This window comes from Saccoglossus kowalevskii, chromosome 1 (genome assembly GCF_978046115.1).
Source record: "Saccoglossus kowalevskii chromosome 1, keSacKowa6.1, whole genome shotgun sequence".
Lineage (NCBI taxonomy): Eukaryota > Metazoa > Hemichordata > Enteropneusta > Harrimaniidae > Saccoglossus > Saccoglossus kowalevskii.
The window spans coordinates 15,511,185-15,534,977 of NC_140641.1; the positions used below are offsets into that span (position 1 = coordinate 15,511,185).

General features: G+C 35.6%; 1 protein-coding gene across 2 annotated transcripts in view; it reads left to right on the plus strand.

Moving 5' to 3' along the window:
* The window catches only part of LOC100375766 (diacylglycerol kinase delta-like), a 45,443-nt gene that overhangs the window by 12,519 nt on the left and 9,131 nt on the right, over positions 1-23,793 (plus strand). For both annotated transcript variants that reach the window (XM_085499465.1, XM_085499461.1), the window contains exons 2-14: positions 2,537-2,617; positions 8,340-8,444; positions 8,992-9,124; positions 12,390-12,496; positions 12,674-12,799; positions 12,989-13,251; positions 14,093-14,201; positions 16,876-17,015; positions 17,120-17,314; positions 17,469-17,568; positions 17,734-18,046; positions 20,373-20,753; positions 23,326-23,449. In XM_085499465.1, the coding sequence (XP_085355591.1) occupies positions 8,391-8,444; positions 8,992-9,124; positions 12,390-12,496; positions 12,674-12,799; positions 12,989-13,251; positions 14,093-14,201; positions 16,876-17,015; positions 17,120-17,314; positions 17,469-17,568; positions 17,734-18,046; positions 20,373-20,753; positions 23,326-23,449 (2,045 nt within the window). In that variant the 5' untranslated portion in view covers positions 2,537-2,617; positions 8,340-8,390. The remainder of the gene's footprint in view (positions 1-2,536; positions 2,618-8,339; positions 8,445-8,991; positions 9,125-12,389; positions 12,497-12,673; positions 12,800-12,988; positions 13,252-14,092; positions 14,202-16,875; positions 17,016-17,119; positions 17,315-17,468; positions 17,569-17,733; positions 18,047-20,372; positions 20,754-23,325; positions 23,450-23,793) is intronic.

Genomic DNA, 23,793 nt, shown 5'->3' on the forward strand with positions numbered 1-23,793 from the left:
ATTTGCTTTCTCGTAAAAAGAAATGGAAGGGGTGATTAAAGACGAGTGTAAAATGCTTAAATTAACTTTTTGATTGACAAGCAGAAACCAGATTTGTTCTAAAATGTGTGAAATTTGCAAGACATTTTGGATAACATTGTACTTGTCCACATCTATTTAATTTTTTTTAAATTGATCACATTGACCAATTGGTGAAAAAAAAAAGAAATAAGTGGCAAAAAATTGTGCACTTTAGGTCATTGCATTCGGTTTATTGTAGATACATGGTGAAAGCCATACGGATAGTCGATATGAATGGTATATAACGACATCAGCACAAGTTACGTAGAAATAGTTGTACCATTCTGACTTGAATCCTGAAGCACAGACATGTATGTACTGTTGATCAAACATAGCTTCTTTTAAGCACATCTGTCAAGTTCAGATTCATCTAGAAAATACCTTGCTATGCTACTCCCAATGCTGTATAATTCTTTATTTTTGCCTAGAATTAATTTTCGCTATTTTCACTGAAGGAATGATTCAGTGAAAATAAAATCCAGCTAATATACCCTTTTTCCTATATTTTACATTCAACCTGACAAAAATCAGTGAAAATAAATTCCGCACAAAACACCCAAAAGGTTTTTTCAACGAAAATTAATTCCAGGTAAAATAAAATATTTTACAGTATTAGAGAGAGTTTCACACTTTTTGCAGCTCAAAATGTTTAATTGTTTCTGGGCAAATATGCAGTTATCTCAAGCGTAAAATCAGTTTTCCGAAGAATACTTTGTAACCGTAGCATGTTTACGGAGGCTCTAATGAACTGTACTAAGTCCGCAGGTTAACAACCTTGTCGTTTGAGGTACATGTTGAAAAAAAAAAATAGTCGTTATTGCTACACGGCTAACGAGATTGCATTCAGCTATGGGTCATTATTAGCCCCAAGTGCATTACAGTAAAGACTTATGATTAGATGCAAGTGTTCTTGTGGGATGGTCTTAGTTACCTTGCTGACTAAAGTTGGAATTACTCTGTGATAGCCATATAATCTCTGGAGACTCTTGATAAAGTTCTTGTTTTCACACAATAATCTGTATTTTAGCGCATATTTAATGTGTAGAAGTGGGCGTTAGATCCAAAATAAATGTTGACGTACATATCTGTCAATTTGAATAAAATCTGTGCATTAAATGTCAGTAATGTCGTAAACTTTAAAAAAATGTTTTTTCGTCCATCCTTCTTTAATACATGGACATGAGGCTCTCTCAGTTCTAATTTCTTTGATCAAGGGACTGCCACCGAGTTACAAATTCACAGAAGATGAGAAGGTACTTGCCTGGAAGCCCCACCTGAATGCCTCGATGTCTTTTCAGTACCTATTTCACATCTCCAATTAGTCTAAGGCATTTTTAGAAATTTTGACCTTGAAATTGGGTGTCTTCAGAGTACTAAGCTAAAATAATGAGCTCTTTCAGGCTTGTACATGTACATGCATCAGTCGAATGGTAATTATTAGTGCACCTGTTTAAGGGCCTGTCTTTGAAATCGATATTTCATTAAATGTGCCATTTTGAAATTTGATGGTATATTAAACTTAGGTCTCAAATCACGAAGATCATTCTATCTCAAATGTAATTTTATAGGCTTATATTTTCAGCATTCTCAGTCAACATGAGTTCAATCTCAGTAAAGGTTTGCAATGTACGGTTTTTGTTGGCTCGCACAAATTTGTCTCAAAATCAGAACAGAAGTGTAATTCAAGATTGCTATGTGCGATATTTTGGTTTGTGACAAAGTGATGTAAAATTACTTTATTAATAGCAGGAATTAATTTTCTCTGAAAAGACTTTTTGGATGTTTTGTATGGAGTTTAATTTCACAGATTTCACTCTGCGAATTTCATTAGTGTTGTCTTTCACTTTACGGATATATTGCAATCGGTGAACGAACCATACACAATAATGAGTTTCTACTGTCTGTTCACCAATTAATATGTTTTCATATTGGTTGTGATCACTTAAATTCAGGAATAATGGACCACAAGCTGGCTGTCCATCATTGCAGGATAACAGAGCAAAGACAGGGATGTATACAGTAATGAGCAAGACACAGTCAAGCGAACATTTCCATCTGAGCTCTGTTATCTTGTAATAATGTGCATCCATTATGTCAATACTCCAAAATTTCAAAAAATTGAATATACAAACAGTGGAAGCTTGAAAAGTAAGAATTCAACAGTATGGTTTGAGTCAGGTTTTGTTTTTGTTTTAAACAGTCCTTACAAATGTTAATGAACAAATAGAATATTGTTGATTTTACATGCAATTTTTTCCCATGCGTTCCTACATTGACCCCCCAAGCACTGTAAAAATATTATCTGATCACTGAACAGCGAGTGGTACCAATCAACCAATGAGAACAGACCATCGCAACGCTCAATTATATGTAGATTAGAATGTATAAACCTATCAGAACTGCTTTATACTTATAATAACCAGTAATTATTTAATATATAATAATTTTTTTTATCTCTTTTCTTATTTCTTTCCAGTCGCTGATATTTGATGAGGTAGACTTAGCTGAGTTTAGCGTCGCTGAGAATAGTATAAAAAATATTAATAATAGTTTTACTGTAAGTATCCTTCATTATTATGTGTACATCTGCAGGACACTTGTATTCTCTATTGTAGATCACAGCGTGTCTTGATTTTGTGGTCTTAAACTAGAATTCAGCGTCCGGCTATATTAGGAAATGTAAATAATTTTGATGTTAGTTTTCAAGATGGTGGACATATTGAACGAAATGTATCGAGAAAAGTTGCGCTATTATCATTTAGATGAGAAAGATGTATAATCGCATTTATCAAAAGAGAAAATGCATTTTTAATGGATGACGTATCTATCTCTTTCATGAATTCAATGTCTCAAAAAAATAATTATCTGACATCACATAAACCAAATTATTTCCATGGTATTATTTTAAAAGTAATTTATAATCTGTTTCAATGAGCCGTAAATGACATGCAAATTAACCAATCCATTATATTGATTACGTTTTCTTCTACTCCGCTGATATAATTAATACCCCCCTTGCATCTTTCCTTAACATCATCTCTTACATCGTTAATGGAGGCAATCTATACTTAACTTCAATTATTCATGCAAATTATACAATAAGCATGAAATGCGGTATGCGGTGGTTGCAGCACCCAGAAGCCACACGCGTTTATTACGTTTATTTATCCCCTTATATATGCAAATATATATGAAATGGATGCCAAAGCCCCATCGTGAATACATTGACCGCCCAGGAAAAACCACATATAAAAACCCGTCAAGGGAGAAAAACATCTGGAAACCTGTACCCGACGCAATGTCAGATGTACCTAGGGGTGGACGTCGGGAGTCGTCCATATTAAGAATACTATACATTTATAAAAATGAAATAAAAAATACATGGTGAGTTGTTTGCAACCGAGACTGAATACAATAGATTACTCTTCTTACTATATACTCATGAGCACCTGGCTACTTAGCCACTAACCAATTGGAGGAGGTGCAATGGCACCTGAATTATTTACATACGAATAGATAGCAATTATCTGCTAATCTACGAAACGCAGATAATTTCTCAATCTATACTTAACTTCAATTATTCATACAAATTATACAACAAGCATGAAATGCGGTATGCGGTGGTTGCAGCACCGAAATCTGAAGATATATAGCAATGTGCAACGTCTTAGGTGGACAGGCGACGTCCTCTGACAAATTTGACTTGCACCATTGTTTCCATCTGAGCCAACTGCCGGTGTACTTGCTCAAAGTATTACCGGATCTAGGCGCCAACATCACAAAGGGCAGAGTGTCGCAGAAGTCATCCAATCCTGGTTTGCTAAGTTCGGCCTTCCAATCCTGTATCTGAAAGACATCTAAAACTACACAATTTTTACAACAAAATTGATGCGACGACGCAATAATATGCCAACATTTAACCGCGAATTGGAAATAACGAATTGTCTACTCACATCGCACGCTGCTGTCGCACAAGAACAGCAGCAAAGGGCCGCACCTCCATAACGCAAGCAACATGCCAAAAATATACGGACATGCCTAAAGGCGAATATATACAGACATGCCGAAAGGCAAATATATACAGACATGCCGAAAGGCGAATATATACAGACATGCCGAAAGGCGAATATATACAGACATGCCGAAAGGCGAATATATACAGACATGCCGAAAGGCGAATATATACAGACATGCCGAAAGGCGAATATATACAGACATGCCGAAAGGCGAATATATACAGACATGCCGAAAGGCGAGTATATACAGACATCCCGAAAGGCGAATATATACAGACATGCCGAAAGGCGAATATATACAGACATGCCGAAAGGCGAATATATACAGACATGCCGAAAGGCGAATATATACAGACATGCCGAAAGGCGAATATATACAGACATGCCGAAAGGCGAATATATACAGACATGCCGAAAGGCGAATATGCCGAGAGGCTACATACCCTGCAAAAAGGTAGACAAGCATACAAAATGATGCGACATAAATTATTTACGTTAAATACATATTTACAACATTACTCAGTCATGACAGATCGGACTGCGACCCCACCCAAATTTGCTTTTATCGGCAAGCTTGATAAGCATCATACGACGAGAAACCAGAACTATACTTTATACAACAAAATTGACACGACGCAATAATATACCGACATTTAACCGCGAATTGGAAATAACGAATTGTCTACTCACATCGCACGCTGCTGTCGCACAAGAACAGCAGCAAAGGGCCGCACCTCCATAACGCAAGCAACATGCCAAAAATATACGGACATGCCTAAAGGCGAATATATACAGACATGCCGAAAGGCAAATATATACAGACATGCCGAAAGGCGAATATATACAGACATGCCGAAAGGCGAATATATATAGACATGCCGAAAGGCGAATATATACAGACATGCCGAAAGGCGAATATATACAGACATGCCGAAAGGCGAATATATACAGACATGCCGAAAGGCGAATATATACAGACATGCCGAAAGGCGAATATATACAGACATGCCGAAAGGCGAGTATATACAGACATGCCGAAAGGCGAATATATACAGACATGCCGAAAGGCGAATATATACAGACATGCCGAAAGGCGAATATATACAGACATGCCGAAAGGCGAATATATACAGACATGCCGAAAGGCGAATATATACAGACATGCCGAAAGGCGAATATGCCGAGAGGCTACATACCCTGCAAAAAGGTAGACAAGCATACAAAATGATGCGACATAAATTATTTACGTTAAATACATATTTACAACATTACTCAGTCATGACAGATCGGACTGCGACCCCACCCAAATTTGCTTTTATCGGCAAGCTTGATAAGCATCATACGACGAGAAACCAGAACTATACTTTATACAACAAAATTGACACGACGCAATAATATACCAACATTTAACCGTGAATTGGAAATAACGAATTGTCTACTCACATCAAACACTGCTGTCACACAAGAACTGCGTCAGCAAATGGCCGCACTGCCATAGTGCCAGCAACGTGCCGAAAGGCGAATATATACTGACACACGTCGAAAGGCGAATATCTATACCGACACGCGCCGAAAGGCGAATATCTATACTGACACATGCCGAAAGGCGAATATATATATATACAGACATGCGGAAAAGCTACATATCCTGTAGGAAAGTAAACTAGCATACAAAATGATGCGACATAAATTTATTCATATTAAATACCCATTTACAAGAATCCTTAGTCATGACATATCGGACTGCAACATTAATCATACAATAGTAAACGTACACCAAGCGACATTACTATATGCAATTACATAATTTGGCAATTCCAATTTAACCAGTCCCTGTGGACTGAAGTTTGCTCGCTTCCCGCGTATCATGTGGGTCTGGATCGAATGAGAGTCTTAAAGCCAACATATTGAAATTCGGACAACCAACAAGACTGGATGTCTTGAGAATTTTAACCAAATTGAATGTTTGACCCCTTCCTCTCACTAGCAAACTGGGGATACGAGGAAGGACGCGAACAAACTTAACAAAGTCAGCAAAACGCCCAGGCTGCGGACGCAACACCGGCCAGAAAGCGGCAGATGGCCATTTTGGCAATATTAAAGTTGCCTTTCCTCTGCAACTCTGAAGATGACGAATAGCGGGAATTACAAGACTGACGGGAGGATATACCCAATTATTTTCAGTGGACCAATTCTGACAGAATGCGTCAACGGCCTCTGTACCGGGGTTCCAAGCTGCTGAATTGAAACGTGGCAGCTGAGCGTTGTGACAAGATGCAAATCTGTCAATGCTATGCGGGCCCAATATTTTGTCCAACATGCCGAAAATCTAGGGATTTAGTGACCAATCGTCTGTATCAACAATTCTACTCAGCATATCCGCTTTTTCATTCTCGGATCTCGGTAGCCAAGTCGCCTGGAGTTGAATATCATTCTGACAACAGATTTGAAAAATGTCAATGGCTAACTTCTGAAGAGATGGTTTTGCACTACCGACAGAATGGCACCTGAATTATTTACATACGAATAGATAGCAATTATCTGCTAATCTACGAAACGCAGATAATTTCTCATTAATTATTATTAATTATATGTAAAAATCTGATTGTTGCATGCAGCTTTCAAGTTTCCACTAATTGGTCTGACACACACGATGCATGTATGCATGCAATGCCTGTTTTGGGACAGAAAGACTTCCCAAAATGCAACAGAAATCATGAATGTGCCAATTTCGACGACATATTTGCACTAGCGCATTATTCATACATGACTCATAATGTATATTAATTAATACGTAAAACTGAAAAAATATATTAGGATCAAATTTATATAATTATTTTTAGAATGCCAAACTCACAGGAGTATAATTGTCTCGATTGAACAATTTCAAAACAATGCGTGTTTATGATGCAGAGGCAATGACTGACCAATCAGTGGTCAGCTTATGTTGTTATAGCTTAAGATGAAGTTACAACGTTGAAACAAGTCATTTAATTTTTTTTTTTTTTTTTCATTTGTAAATTCCAAACTTTAATCAGCCAGATTAAACAAATTTCAAAATAGAAAGCACAATTACGGTGCAGAAAATATTGACTGCCTGGTGAGTGGTAATATTAAGTTGGATGATTCGGATGAAGTTACGATATTGAAGTCATCTATCTTTCCAATCATGTATAATCTCTGATTGAATATTGTTTTTTACTTCAATTACGTAGATACACACCCCCTTCACCTTTTCACCACGAGTTCCAATTTCATCACAAATTCACAGAATAGTACCGTTTATAGTCTGCACTTTCCTTCAGAAGATTGGGACAAAAATAGCCAAATTTTTTGAGTAAAAAATGAAAATTGACTGTTGGCTCCAAAATTAAAGTTCATTTCCAGAAATATTGAAGAATATGAGAAAATATCACAAGAAATTACCTCAATGACAGAGATTGAAATAAAAAAAATTACAAGCTGTGTACACCCAAGTGACAGCTATTACATTGTATATGCAAATCAGCTACATGGCACATGAAACTAACAAGGTTGTCAAGTAGAATATTGGTGAAATCAGCTACACATACAACTTGTATACTCTTTTTCAAGATCCAACATAAATCAAATAAATGATATAATTTTCTTTGAAAAATATCATTTTCTATGAACCATTTTGTTTGATCCCTATGAGTGATACCATTCCACTTGATTCCTCTCCACTCCATTCTGTCTGGAGTGTAAAATTTCTCAAATGAATAAAACTTAAACATGTAATAGGATGATAATACATATCAATCAACAGTGCAATTCAATTAATAATTAAGTTAATAATGTTGTAATTAAGTCATTCATGTACTCGGTATTATGCTGAACTTCAAGATTATCAATCAGCTAATTTATCTCTGATTACCGGTACGGTAACAGGAATTATTATGTTGACGTCAACAGACTACCAGTTGTTCTCCAATATTTATTGCAGCACAACAGTTTCCATGGCAACAACTATAAATAATTGTCCCCATAGGCAACGGATGTTGCTAGCTGATTAAAATTAAGAAAAGCAAAAATGATACTTGAATAAATCTCTGTATTAGACAATAGAGATTTTGTTACCCAGCTCATTTTATATTGCTCCTATCATTACTTGAGCTGTCTTCATTTTATCCTCTGACTGTATACACTTTGAGTCAACACAATGGCTTGTGGTATCCTATAGTTATATGTATTTCAACTGCGTTTATAATAACGTGATTGACTGTTATCTGTATCTCATTGCAGGTTATCACACCTTTCCGTACATTTGTTTTGAGTGCAGAACAAAGGAAGGACATGGAGGAATGGATCAGTGCGTTGAAATCCGTCCAAAACAGAGAGTACTACGAGGTATGTGTATTTTAACTTCAACTTCCCGTTCATTTGTAACGCACAGTTACATGTGTATACAGTGAGGTGTTGTGGCGTCACATTTCAATGAAATCAAACATGTGTGGGGTATGCTTGCTTTATTACTGTGTCAATGCACTTTCTGCGAGAGAAGCATAATTTGATAAAATGTACAAAAATTGATCACGCTTCCTGTCAATATGAGGAAATGTTCCCATTTCCTGTTCAGCGTTAACACAAATGTTTCTCCATGCTTCATAGGCAGAATTTGACAGTATTGCTATGCACCACACCTTGTACAATGTACATACCGGTAATTTGTTGTTATCAACATCATATGGATTCTAAACCCAAATTGTTTAATGCAACCAAATATTACAATTTTGTTTAAAACACAACACTTGCACATAAAATTTTCCTGGCATGAAAAAAAAAAAAATTTCTTTTTTTATAAAAGTACGATTTTAACAAATTTCTGACCATTCTGTCATCGCTTATTATTATATTCGACACTCTTGTTCACTTAAACCTTTTTTTTCTTTTTTAGCCAACGAGTGACCATGTTGAAGTGATATCTGGCATGCATAATTGGTATGCATGTTCCCATGCTAGGCCCACATACTGTAACGTTTGCAGAGAAGCACTATCGGGAGTCACATCACATGGATTATCATGTGAAAGTAAGTTAACACACCTACTAATAATGAAATGACCCATACTATACAAAGACTGCGGAGCAAACCATTGCCTGATGTAGGGTAGTACATGTACCTGTCTCTCACTGATGGGAATTTTTTATGATTTCATGCATTCAGTGTGTGTTTTGGATATCCATAGAAGCTTTCAGTAGGCAATGTGTATATCGCAATTAATATATCTCTACATGACATCCTGGCTTCTGCAAACACTGCCAACATGCTTTCTAATTTGTTCAGCAGCCGTCGCTAGCTATATAGAAAAAGTAAAAGCACGTGCGAAAAAAAAAATACATCAGCACTTGTACCAAACATTATCGATATGAATATAATCATACAGCAATTTAAAATATCATTCATAGCTATCTTCGCAAGAGTTTGATCTTGCGCTGAAACAGTGATGCATGTTGGGAAAATTGAAGCAGCTGATGCGCTTCTAATGGAAGAATCGTTGTATGTAAAAATGATCAGCTGATTGGTACAGTCGCCAAAGTGTCTCAGTTTCTCGTTAGTAGTAAATGTACCATAGTCAAAGGAAATCTTTTATTAACCAATATTCTGCCCATTTGCAATTATTGATCTTCTTTGACATTCTTGATAGCGTCTAGGTATTGATTAAAGTTACAATCCGTGAGCAATTCATTGGGGTCATGGGAATATTATGTGAAATATTTGACCATCTGATTTTACATGCATTGTGGGGAATGTATAATAAACTTTCAAATTTGAATGCATTGTTTTAAATTTCCATTTGAATGTGTTTGAATTTCCTATGCTAATGCTCTTGAAAATTCTTCCAACACTCCTCAAATGATATTCAAAAATTTATTTCTGTACAATTACTGCGAGTCGTTAAGTATTTCAAAACAAGACACAATCCTGCTGAATTCTTGTTTTTTTGTTCCTGCAATGCTTGCAACTTCGGACCATCAAATATTTCATATATTATTCCTAAGTCTCGAATAAAGCTTTATGAATGATCTCAGAGGGCGGCTTTAATTAATATGGGTATCATGGTCAATACACAAGATAGAACAAAACTCATCAACCTTCCCAGTTGATTAGAGCTTTCCCATTTGATACTTTCAATTCAGGTGTTTTCCTGCTTAGATGGACGTCATTACTTCTGACAGAAATCAATAACTCAATATATCAATTATATTGATAGTCATCAGGATCGGGACTTGACAAATATGAATATTGATTCATCAGATCAGTTTCAATATTTCACCTTGATGCTTTCCAATAATTGTTAAATATCTCAATTATAATGTATGTATAAAGGTTTTTTTCGTACGTCATTAGTCCTTGAGTGTAAAGTGCTGAAAGGGAAAGGGAAGGGTAGGGCAAAGCAAGTCGTGTTTGATTGTGATGTTATGCATGCTGTGCGCTTGGTAGAATTTTGATTGTTTGCCTATACATCAGATGCTGCATGTTTGTGTTTCTGATTGAGTATTTTTAGTTTTGCTCAATTGCTGTGAAACAAAGAGGAAGAACAGTCAGTATCAGCAATACATGTAGCTATGTGGTTATAGTGCCCTGCCCATGACAGTTAGGACTTGAGTTCAAATCTCACCTGAGGTTGAACATCAAAACAGGGCTCAATCCCCGGTGAGTGTACCTCAGCTGTGCGAGCTATAAAAAAAGGAAGCTACAGTCAAAGCCACTGCTCGAGATTCAGTCACTATCAGATTTTGGGACAACCACAAGTGCTTGTGTTAAAACCCTACGGGTTGATGCCGGGGTAAACTAAATGGGGTTTGCAAGATAAGACTTAAATTGTCATTAAAATTAAATTAAAGTCTGTCACATACATGTAGTCCCAAACATTGAATATGAATTTTGTGGCATTTGCAAATAAAAAAACATTGGTCGTTCATTTAAAATTGTCTCCGTCTATATCATGTTCTGAAATATTATATGTAATATATTAATGTTGTGATGAACTAATTAGTTCAGTCTGGGAACATCAGTCGCCTCATAAGTAACAGGTTTGGAAACTGAGGCCACTATACATGTATATGTTTTCAAATTATAGTACTTAATTATAATATACTCAATAAAGTCGAAATTATATAAATTTTGAAATGTTTGTTTCACATGATAAAAGCTGTATTGATTATTAAGGATTAATTAATATTAATATCAAACCAAATCACAGCAGTTGTACCTTTATGTATGTGTAAATTTTGTGTGTCGTTCATTATACCATTTATATATCGGTACCGTAATTTTGTAACTACATACATGTATAGTGTGATTCCCAAAGCTAACTGTTAAAAAACACTATGCTCAGCCAATTTGTTGGTTCTATAATTATTACCTACTTAAGAATAAAAATATCTTTAATGGTTCTTTCAGTCTCATAGAAGCTACTAAATGGGTGAGAAGTATTCTCATGTTTTAGCTCATTACTGTTGGGCATTCTCGGTTCTCCCTCGGCTACTCCAACAAATGAAAAAGAACACTTTCTGTTAAATTGGAGTGTTGTATTATGATATCTGCAACAAATTTCTATTTTTCTTGTCATGTTGTCCTCTTGTAATTGAAAAAGTTCATTATTCTTCTCAATCTTTGTATGCTACCTAAGTTTATGACGAAAAATGATAAAACAATTTATAATAAAAGTTGTTGATTTACAGTATTTATCAGTAGGTGTAGTTTACTGAACCCTTAGGTTAACCGTTAAAATCATATCATCATATTCTAGAAGCATCCTTAGATTAGTGAAAAAAATGACTTCAATTTATTGTGAAAATAGAGACAAAAGCAAAGAGATTAGTAGAGATAGGTACTAAAATATTTAATCACTCGTCAGGTGGCAATACGGAGATAGCCTTGGAAATACTATATAGGAGGTGGCTTCCTGCAATAATCTACCATGCCTGATGAATACTTAATTTCCAATCACTTCAGTCATGAGCTGTAGTTGTATTTCAAGATACCTAACACCCATGAGTCGTATGTTCTTAGTTTACCCATAGGGCATCATGGTCTGTGCAGGTTTAGAACATTCTTGTTTTGTTTTGTTATTTCTACTGGGGATTTCAATTTCTTATTAAAAAAGACTAGCAGGGTTGCTTTGATATTGTATAATGTATTCTTTCTCTCTTGAAATTGGTGACTTAATATTCCTTTCGCATTATGCATCTGGAACACTGAAGCTATATCAGTCAATCAACAAACTGCTTGTTAAGATTGTTGAGTAGGAAATAAATAAATGAAGAGTAATTTTTGATTTTGTTTTCAGTATGCAAATTTAAAGCACATAAACGGTGTGCTGCGAGGGCACAGACAATTTGTAAATGGACTACGTTAGCGACAATAGGTAAAGAAGTGATCGAAGATGAAGACGGTGTAAGTTATAATCATTTTCTTGAGTTCACGAACCTTAACGCAAGAATGAACTGGTATTTTCAATGATGTGGCTGTGTTGAGTGAGTCGGATTTCACTTATTGTGTAAATTTGAAGTCTCTTTTCACTGTCATGTGATATCAATTAGCTGATTAGAATACTTGATATTTTATCTGTAGATTGCAATGCCACATCAGTGGTTAGAAGGCAATTTGCCAGTAAGCGCTAAATGTATCGTCTGTGATAAGACGTGTGGTAGCGTTCTACGGCTCCAAGACTGGCGGTGCCTGTGGTGTAAGGTTATGGTATGTATAATGAGCTAATTAATAGCACCGTACATTTGACTAATAAACTGTGCAGATGAAATCAAATCTGATCGCCTACTCTCTGAAGCTACTATCTGTTTTTGTGATAATTGAGCTATTATATACTGATAATTAAAAATTCAATTTTTATTCCAATTATAGATCTTTTTAAAATTTTTTTTCACCTAGGTACACAGTCACTGTCTGTCACAATTCCCAACAAAGTGCCCCTTAGGCCAGTGTCGAGTGTCACTGATACCCCCCACTGCTCTACACTGCGTAGATTCTGATGGCTACTGGGTAGCTCAGAAAGCCAGCTGCAAGAGCCCGCTGCTGGTGTTCGTCAATTCCAAAAGTGGGGACAATCAGGGGGTTCGGTTTTTGCGACGTTTTAAACAACTCTTGAATCCAGCTCAGGTATTTGACTTGATGAATGGAGGTCCACATTTAGGGTGAGTGCAAAAAGATGATGATTTTAATGGAAAACACAAAAAGTGACCCTTAGGCAGGGGGTAAAAATACGTGTATATACAAACTTATAATTGGATACCCACAATGCAATGTATCTGTGAAATATCCTCAATTATGTATGTGTGCTATGTGGAACATTCTGCTCTCTATTATCAAGACAGATACTGTGTTCCAATTTGTAATGTAGTCTCCTTGTGTTGTTGCGTCATATCCACTGTGAATCATGAATGCTCATATCACACTGTAATCAACATGGGTGTTGTGATTCGCTGACATTTCACAGTTCAATGACACTACTAAAAGACAATAATCCTTGAAAACAAATCCTGACATTTACAATATCTTGGCAGTGCAATACTATAAAGGTCTTTGTATTACCATACACTTTTATAATCAATATAAGAAACTGCAATTGAAAGCGTGACAATTCTATCAATAATATATTCTCTGTCATTGCACATAATAATATATCACTTTCAATATTGAAAAATCCCAAATGTTTGTTTATCCACTGTTTTATTAAAAACAAGTATATTTCTCAACAGTCAGTCACTTATTGTACATTAAATATTTGTGCCTACTAACAACATTCACAGCTAATTCTGTCTATAACTTTAACATTTGATTAGACATTTTTTTTAAATTTTTTTTTTTAAATTTCCTTTTTTTTTTGTTAACTGCTCTTCAAACTAACTGGTACTTCGTTTAGTAGATGCAACTTTTGGTAAAAAAACAATTTCTTTTTTTGTATTGGTGCTTGATGGTGAAATACAAGTTTTTGGACATTCTTGTGTTTAATTGACTTTTTCCCATCCCTACTAGGCTTCGTCTATTCCAGAGATTTGAGACATTCCGTGTAATAATAGCAGGTGGAGATGGCAGCGTTGGATGGGTACTTAGTGAAATTGACAAAATGGATCTACATAAGAAGGTAAGTGAATTACATTTCAACGCATGATTTTGGACAAGCTTCTTGTCTTGTCAATCATGTTGATGGAAGGTAGGAAATTCAGGAACTAGTCAGTTAATATGGTTAATAATCAATTCTTGTTATTTCCAGTTTTTAACTTTATTAAAAGGAACAGTTAATAATTATAAATATAGGGGCACTTTTTTTCTATTTCTTAATTATTTCACTTCATTCACCAATTCCACTGTTATTAATCAACTAGGTACTGTTAATTTAAATTTTGCGGCTTGTATACAAATAAGATACTTTGACTGATTATGTTCAAATTTTAAATATTCATTATACATCATATCATAGATGTACAGATATATTGGTTTGACGATCCTATTCAAAATGGCCGAATGGTGGCCATTTTTGTGCTAAAAAATCATCAAATATCAAGCATTTCTGGCATTTATGGATGGATTTTGTTCAAACTTGGTACATACATTATGAGTTCCTGGCGTCATTTTATTTTTCAGAACAGATTCAAAATGGCTGACTGGTGGCCATTTTGTTTTAATGAATGTGCTTTGAGAGCCATAACTCTGACATGCTCTTGTTTGATCAGATACAAATGTCAATCATTTTAATGTTAAACAATCATCATAATCATATTTCTGACATGTTTGTATTCCAACTATATTACTATAAACAAGAATATATATCTTAAATTTGATAACTAACAGGGACTGTGCCATGCATGGCTTGTGTTTCGTAGATTTGATTTAAAATTATGGCTGACCATAATTTACAGGGACAATGTAATGCAATTGTTTGATATGATCAAAACTATCATGTTTGTACAACACAGTCTTCATGGATCTATCCCTCTTGGCCCCTTCAGGATCATAAGGTGTCAACAATCAACCTCCACCTTGTGCATTTCCTAGGTCCTGTTGCCATTCATTCTATGTGTTTTCTCTTCCCTTGGGGCTTGTAATTCAGCCTTAATATTTTTTTTTTTTTGATTTCTGATAGGTAACATGCAAAATCTGAAAATTATGAATCAGTTTTATACCCATTCGCCATTCAAAAATCTCAAACTTTCAATTCAGTCCAACATTTACTTGAAATGTTGTCTAAAATTTAAACTTGTATTTATGCTTGCGACATATCTTGACTCTTCTGTAATATACACACTCAAAATAAGTATAAAACTTAAAAAAAAACAAAAACATTAAAAATATCTTAAGGTTTAAAGGAAAAACAAATTCTGATTCACTTGTTTACAAAAGTAGGGTTGTATCATTTGACTTGAGTTTCTCAGCCTTTCAGATTTGTCCACACTGAGGTGTTTTGAATTACTGATTGTCAGCATGGCAAATGACATTCTCAAGGTCAATAGACTCATGTACATGTAAATTGTCAATCACTTTTGCCACAGGCATGTTTATTTTTTGTGATCAACTGAAGATAATTTCTTATTAACTCCCTACGGATATTGATTGTTGCCAGTAACGTCTAATCAAATGAATGTTTTTCAGTTTTGTAGCCAAATCTTACTCAGTGCTGTCAATAAAAATAATTTTATTCTTGTTATGCAATGTCGCCCTCTTGAATGCTTTGCATAAAAACAAAGTAACCAGTCATAGCTGACTAGAGGGTGATTCATCAACTTATTGGTTATCTCATGCTATCTTCTCGCATTCTTGTCATGTCATCAGATTTATTACTTTGTCTTCTCATTCTGTCTTTTTTTTCTTTCTTTTCATTCTCTGTTATTTTGTTCATCTGCTTGAATCTATACATAGCAAGTAAGTGAATCCATTCTTTTATTCTTCTTTTCAATATCAACGTAGTTTCTTTTCTGTTTTGAGTCTGAATAGCTTTTTTTGTAATAAACCTGTGTAGTGTTCATTAACATTTAGACGAAAAAAATAAATAAAATTGTTGTTGTTAAATAGGTGATTTTCCGTACAATTGCGAGATCTCGCGATATGCATGAAAGATGCGCGTCGAACGTCTGCCGCAAAAATCAAACGATTTGATTTTGAACTAGAATTTCTTTATTTCGTAGCTTACATTGACCGGCCGATCTTCGACAGAGGAATATTGCTTCCGAATACCCTTACTTAATCGAAATTGCCTATCATCAAATGTGGACAGCACATTATTAAGCATGGAAATGTCCCCGAAATACTTTCGCGTTTGTCGAATCCCACGCGATGTTTGACGCGAGTACGACGCTATGACCTTTGTTTGTCCTGTTTTTACGTTCGATTTCACGCATAATGCGTGATTCTCACAGTGAACGGAGAACGGTCTATTGCTGTAAAACGAACAATTTTTGAAACTCTAGAATTTTGTTAGGGAAAGAGCACAAAAGTCACTAAACTAATAAATTATTCACTGTTACCAAATTTCTTACTGACTTGAAAAAACATGACATAATTGTCTTGTGAATTTCTCAGTTTTACTGTAATATGCAAATCTGTATGGTAGGATAATGTATATTTCTCAGGAAATTTGAGTTTTTTGTAGTGAGATGTTGATCCTGATTTGAAACAAGATCTGATCAATATGTGTACATGTAAGCTGACTTCTGGTTGGCCAATGCAGTCTTTGTTTAGTTCCAGCTGTGTTGTGACATGAGTGATGTATATCATTTGCATATGAAGATCAACTGACTCATTTCAACTCCTTGTTCATTCAGTGTCAAATAGGTGTTCTGCCATTGGGCACTGGCAATGATTTGGCTCGTGTACTCGGTTGGGGCACGGTCATCGACGATGATGCGCAGCTCCTAACGATATTAGAAAAACTTGAAAGAGCCAAAACTACCATGCTAGACAGGTAAGTTGTGAAACCATCAGGTGAAAACAAAATCTATCAATCAAGGAATCAATTAATTGTAATCAATCAGTTTTGAATCAAACCGCTTTCTTACAATATTTTAGGTGGAGCATAATGGTGAAGGAACACCCCGAGCCATATCACTATGAAGTGTCGTCTTCACATGCTATTGAGAGGACAGGATTGGGAACGACGACAGAAGTGGAAGAAGCCATTGCCGACTACGAAAACTCGGTGGCGGAGCATCTCACCAAAATCTTACAATCCGATCAACATTCTGTTGTCATATCTTCAGCAAAGTACGTGTTATTTTGTTTTTATGGGATTGTCGCTGACTCAATTGACCATATAAAGATAAACATATGATACTTATAAAACACACCCAGCCATCTCCCAATTGCAGAAGAAAGCAGACTGACATCTTTCACTGAATTTATTGCATTTCGTTTTCAGGGTGCTTTGTGAGACCGTTAAAGATTTCGTTGCCAAAATCGGTACTTCATATGATGATAGTAGTGAGCACGTTTCTGAGGAAGAGACAATGAAACAGAAAGTAAGTGAATCACTATTTGTTAACCCCATTTTATATTTACTCAGATTTGTTATTTTTGTGATTATACCTGCAATTCACTAATTTTACTGAATATTTTTGTCATTTTTGGTAAAAATGTGTATTTTCAACTTCTTCTTGTTATGTTTTTTTTTTTAATTTCTACAGTGTGCAGTTTTAAACGAAAAACTACAATCACTTCTGAAAACGTTAGAAGAAGAATCAAATGCTACGCCACTGCCCGCTAACATTCCAGTACCTCCCGAGGAAGAATCTCCAAAGGAGGCTAATCATAATGAAGAGAAAGAAAAAGACGAAGTGGAGGCCGATGTTGTAGAAATAGAAGAGGAAGAGTCTAACATTGATAAGGATACCATGCCGGAGGTGCCAGCCAAGATATTCAAACCAAGAGATGCACTTATGTGCCGAGCAAACAGCTTGAAAAAAGCTGTCAGACAAATAATTGAACATACAGAAAAAGGTCAGTCCCAATTTTTGGCCAATTAAAAAAAAATTAGATTCTAAGTTTTGTGTCATGAACATATAGATGATATACTTAAGCAATAACCCCCGCCGAAGGTGGGTATACCACGAGATATTGCACAATTCACGACATATATGCACGAGCCACATATTTGGAGTGAATTGTGCAATATCAAGTGGTATACCCAACTTCGGCGGGGGGTTATTTCTATTATATTATACCCAGTATATTGACAATTCGATAAAACTAGTAAAAAAAGAGTTTACTTTTATCTACTAAAAGAATCATGATTATGGCCCTTGAACATGAATATTTATAAGAATAGTATGTAGTTGTACGCTGAATGAATACAAAAATTACATGTGCAACACAGTTCAAATTGAATACAAACTAATTTTTATTTCGCATGAAAAAGAAACGTATCCACGGTGAATAGAGCAGCGTAAACACACAAATTAGCATAACAAAAGATCACCTTTTTGACCTTTTATTATTATTATTATTGTGTGTTTATTTCAGATTATAAAAAATCCATAGCAAAAAAAAATACAAGTCAAAAAATTCTCTTCTCCCATAATTTCCATATTAAACTCTGGGAATGAATTGCAATGTACAATGTTGTTGTTACAATGGGGTTAGATGAAAGGTGCAGTCTACTCATAAAGCTAAATGTCTTTTTCCCGAAGAATTTCATCAAAAGATCTAATATAAAGATTAACAAACAATGCCCTATTACTCTGTACAACAGAATGTGAATACCCAGATAATTTACGAAACACATGTGAGTGTGCTCTCCTAATAGAGTTAATAAAGTGTAAAATTAGACCACAAAAATGCACAATATGGAATATCACAAAATACAGAAAATAAATGACATTTTAATAACAGGTACTTGTAAGGACGCAAATCTACAATCGCGAATAATTGCGTTGCCTCTCACATAAAAGAGACGAGATTTGGCCTGAATGTCAACATTGTCATTAAGGTCACTAGTGATCAAGTGTCCCAGATATTTATATACAGTGACGTAATCAAGTAGTCTACCATTTAAATAAATTGACACATTCCTTAACCTTCGAAAACGAGGCTGAATTAACATACATACGTTTTTTTTCTCATTAAAAAAGATAGAGTTAAGTTTGCCATACCGTCCACATGTATCAACTAGTAATTGTTGACCATACGCTCCTGTACTGAATACTACAATATCGTCAGCGTAAAATAAATGATTAATTCTCAGACTCCCTATTAAACAACCAAATGAAAGGGAGGATAGTTCATTATTGAGGTTATCAAGATAAACTGTAAAAAATATAGGTGAAGAAATCCCACCCTGTTTCACACCGTTTGTCGAATGAAAAACATCAGAAAAACAATTATTCCATCTAACAACAAATGTTTGATGCTTGTACCAAAAAATTAAACCTTTCATTAAATAAGTCTTAACACCCCTAAGTAATAACTTCAAAAAGAATAACATGACGAACATAATCGAATGCTTTTGAGGCATCCATAAACGTAACAAAAACAGATGTATTCAATCTCTTATAATATGACAAACCTTCTTTTAAAACGAAAATAGACATGTCAGTACCATGATCTGGCTTAAACTCAAACTGATAATTACTAGTAGAAAGGCAATCTATACATCTATTGAGCCAAACTTTCTCTAACAATTTTGATGACACAGTTGCAACAGCAACCGGACGACAATTAGACTGGTCACAGATATTGCCCTCAGGATCTTTTGGAATGGGGACTAAAACAGTAGACATAAGCTGATTAGGTACAAAACCATGGATCAAAATTGCAGAAAAACAAAAGGATAGCAAAACTAAAGATGTTTTCTTTGTTGGAGGTTCGCAATCCATCTCAAAGTCACAACGCTGAGAACACAGCATTCTGGCGTTCCTTTAGGCACCTCACGGTGTTGAGGGATGTTGGTTTAGGTTTGTGTGGCGAATGACAATCACCCAACTACCGATGCTCACAACTTGGATCCCACCATTAACAAAAAGCAATATTATGGTTATATAACTTTTCAAATATTTTTAATTCAGTATTTTTTTCAATATTCTTCCAAAATTCAACCACTATATTTCCCTAAAAATCAAATAATACCGGTTTTATGTATTTCGGTATTAAACCTGTAGTCAATTCATGTTCCAGGGCCACTTGGTTTAGCCGTGCATTATCAGCCAATATACCATGGATTGCATATGCAAGTTTTGTGTTTGGACCAATCAAATCAATGGATTAACACAATTAACATATACTGGTATAATATAATAGTATATATATTTTGATTGTTTGTTTCTATCAGCGGTTGATGAACAGAATGCACAGACTCAGGAACAACACGCTCTTGTGGCGGCCGCCGTTGCTGTGGTGTCACCATCTTCCAGTCATCAGGTCCCCATCATCTCAACAACGCCAAGCATCAACATCATCGCAGATGAGCAGATCGAAGAGATAAAGCCATGTACAAGTGCTATGGACAAGATAAGTATCGCTGACATGGTGGAGAAAAATGCCACGAGAGGCGGCAATAGGTTAACCGTCGGCGGTGGAGAGATGGCAGCCGCAGCTGAGGCGTCGGGTACAAAGAGTCCTGGTAGTCGGAGTCCTCTTATGGCTCTGAGAAAGCATTTCTCTGGTGCTGGAGCTAAAGCAAAAAGTGAGAAGAAGAAATTAGAAAGGATGGGTGAGTATATGGGTGTATAAAAACGCAAAAATCTATCATTGTTTTTTTGCATTATCTATTTATATATAATCGTAACTTTAGCTATATAGTTAATTTAATTCTCAAAATGGAACAGTTGTCTCTCTATGTCATGTTCCCTGTCAGTCCCATGCGATGTGTACAACATGCGTAAACTTCATTTCCAGTTCGCTAAATAATGACTATGGTGTTTTAATTTATAATTCTAAAGTATTATTACCTGCTTTGCTATTTTATATTGTTGTCATTACCGTGCGCTAAAGGTACATGGCCGGCATACATTGGCATACATATTGCGACAATCTTTTGTAATAAATAAATACTGCAATACTCGATCCATGCATCCTGCTGTCTTTCACATTGCTTCTCCTTCTCTCCTTTCCGTAGAAAAAGAGTTATTGAAACTTTATCCTGATAGTCCTAAAATACGTAGAATAACTCACGCAAGTAAACTTACGCCACCCTATATGGGCCCCGTCGGTCTGTCTGCTAGAATTAGTAGCATGGAGAATGTGTCTACTCTGCAAGGCAAGTGAATTGTTGGTCGTCGGTGGTAGTTGTTGTTGTTGTTAGTGTATAATCACTTGTCTTGCTTGTAGTCACTTTGTCATTGGTTGTTTTTTGTGACATCATCGGTTTATTAAAATATAGTTTTGACATTGTTGTTAATGTTGTAGTGGCTGGTGTAGTGAGCCATGCGAATCTTCCAATGAGATGTGTGATTACTCACGTCCAATGCATGGTTTACCCCTTGATGCAGGTCACATGATAATATTAAACCAATCCAGAGCTTACATTCCCTGGTTATGCATCGTGTTCTGTTTCACCGATAATATACCCACTGCATGGAGTGTTGTAGATCCAGGATTTATAAGATGGGACAACTGTTCATGCAAATCTTTCCAAATGTTCTTTTATGCCAATATTTAGAATTAAACTCAGTACACTTGTGCAAAATTTGATCTCGATATCTAAGTTGCATGCTGTCATCTTCTGAATGTTTGTTTATGTGAATGTTTCAAGTGTTGCACCTTCTTTGTTTAAACCGATAACTGATGTATATGGAACACTCTTTGCTGGACCATGTGTATTTATTAGTATCTGTGATTGGTCAATTGAATATGTTTTACGTTGTATTATCAGATTTTGTTTGTAGCATTTGACTTAGGAAACAGTATGTGCCGTGTACATGTACCAAATACAACAATTACGGAATTTGCAAGCTGGAAATTACTGAGCATTTTCACCAGCTTAGGGAGTCAACTGAAGACTATTGAATGCCATGTGAAACTGATGTGTTTCTAATGTGACTTACTTGATTAAGCAAAATTCACTGAGAATCAAATCGGGGATTTGTTTGATCCACTTTTCATGTTGTCCAGTCATTATGTTTTTAATATATACATATTATACAAGATTTCATAACATTTATAGCCACTATTATTAATAATTAATAATAAATTAGGTCTAATTATGTTTTTGCAGTCTTCTCATAACCATGTGATGTGGCCTTCTCGTGGCAAGCATGTCATTTTATAGTGTTCTGAAGGGAATCTTTCAATTGTTGGTACTGTATTTCATAGCACATTTACCCAGGTTTTGACGTTCTTTTTGATCAACTATTATGTGTGTTGATTTCCAATCATGTGGATGACTAATTGTTGACTTTAACTTCATTTAATTATGCTCATCCATTTCATGATATTATCTTCACTTCTTCTATTTAGAAGTGTCTTGTTTGCATAAGTAATGAGATGCAGCCCTTACTGTCTCCTGTGTTTAAAGCGTGGCAGTCTTCATGCAGCACATGTTCGAATTTCATGTAAATAACCATTGTTTTTTACACACGTTGTATACGTCGCTATGAGTCCCATATCGAACAGGACGCGGCACAATGACTACCGCCCTTTAACATATATTATTTTTCATTGAGTACATGTACCGCCCTTTAACATATATTATTTTTCATTGAGTACATGTACCGCCCTTTAACATATATTATTTTTCATTGAGTACATGTACCAACGACAGTAACGATCAATAACAAATTTGCATTTCTTTGAAAAAAATCTCTTTTTTGCCGCAAACTACTTTAAACTGCTTTAATCCCAAATATTGCGAAATACTGTTTCAGTTAAAATTTCACTAGGGTCTTAAAGACATTGTCCTTTAGACTTTTTGTTCACGTAAACGTGATTGAAATATCAAATTAATCGGTTTACTGTAATATTTATTGCATTAATTTTTATTCTGAAACTATAAAAGCCTTATCAGCCTTCAGATCATTTATTGCAAGCAAAATAATGTGCAAGTCCAACTTGTGGCTCGCCTTACACAGTTGCTGCAATCCGGGTCATGTCATCTTTTGACATCATTATGATATGCGCATATATAATTACAGATGGTCTGTTAGGATTTATTCACTTATCTTGTTTCAATTTTTTACTTTCTACCTAAGATCAGCTGCAAAGTGAATTAATCCTGTACCCATTTTCTGATCAATTTTAACTAGCATTCACCTTTGTTTAATAGCAGAAACTATTATTTTTTGCAGGTTTAAGTGGTGGTTTAGCTGGTTTAGCTGCTGGTGGTAACTTGATTAGTAAAGTTCTACTTGCCAATGCTGATGCTTTGTGTGCTCCAGCTTCTCCGCTCATGGACCAAGATGCAAACGATGTGTGAGTTGATCATTTATTCATGCTCTGTGGCAAAGCTCTGTGGCAAAGCTCTGTGACAAAACTCTGCGGCAAAGCTCTGCGGCAAAGCTCTGCGGCAAAGCTCTGCGGCAAAGCTCTACGGCAAAGTTCTGCGGCAAAGTTCTGCGGCAAAGTTCTGCGGCAAAGTTCTGCGGCAAATCTCTGTGGCAAAGCTCTGTGGCAAAGCTCTGTGGCAAAGCTCTGTGGCAAAGTTCTGCGGCAAAGCTCTGCGGCAAAGCTCTGCGGCAAAGCTCTGCGGCAAAGCTCTGTGGTAAATCTCTGTGGCAAAGCTCTGTCAACCAAAGGCAGAGAAGATGTCCATACTT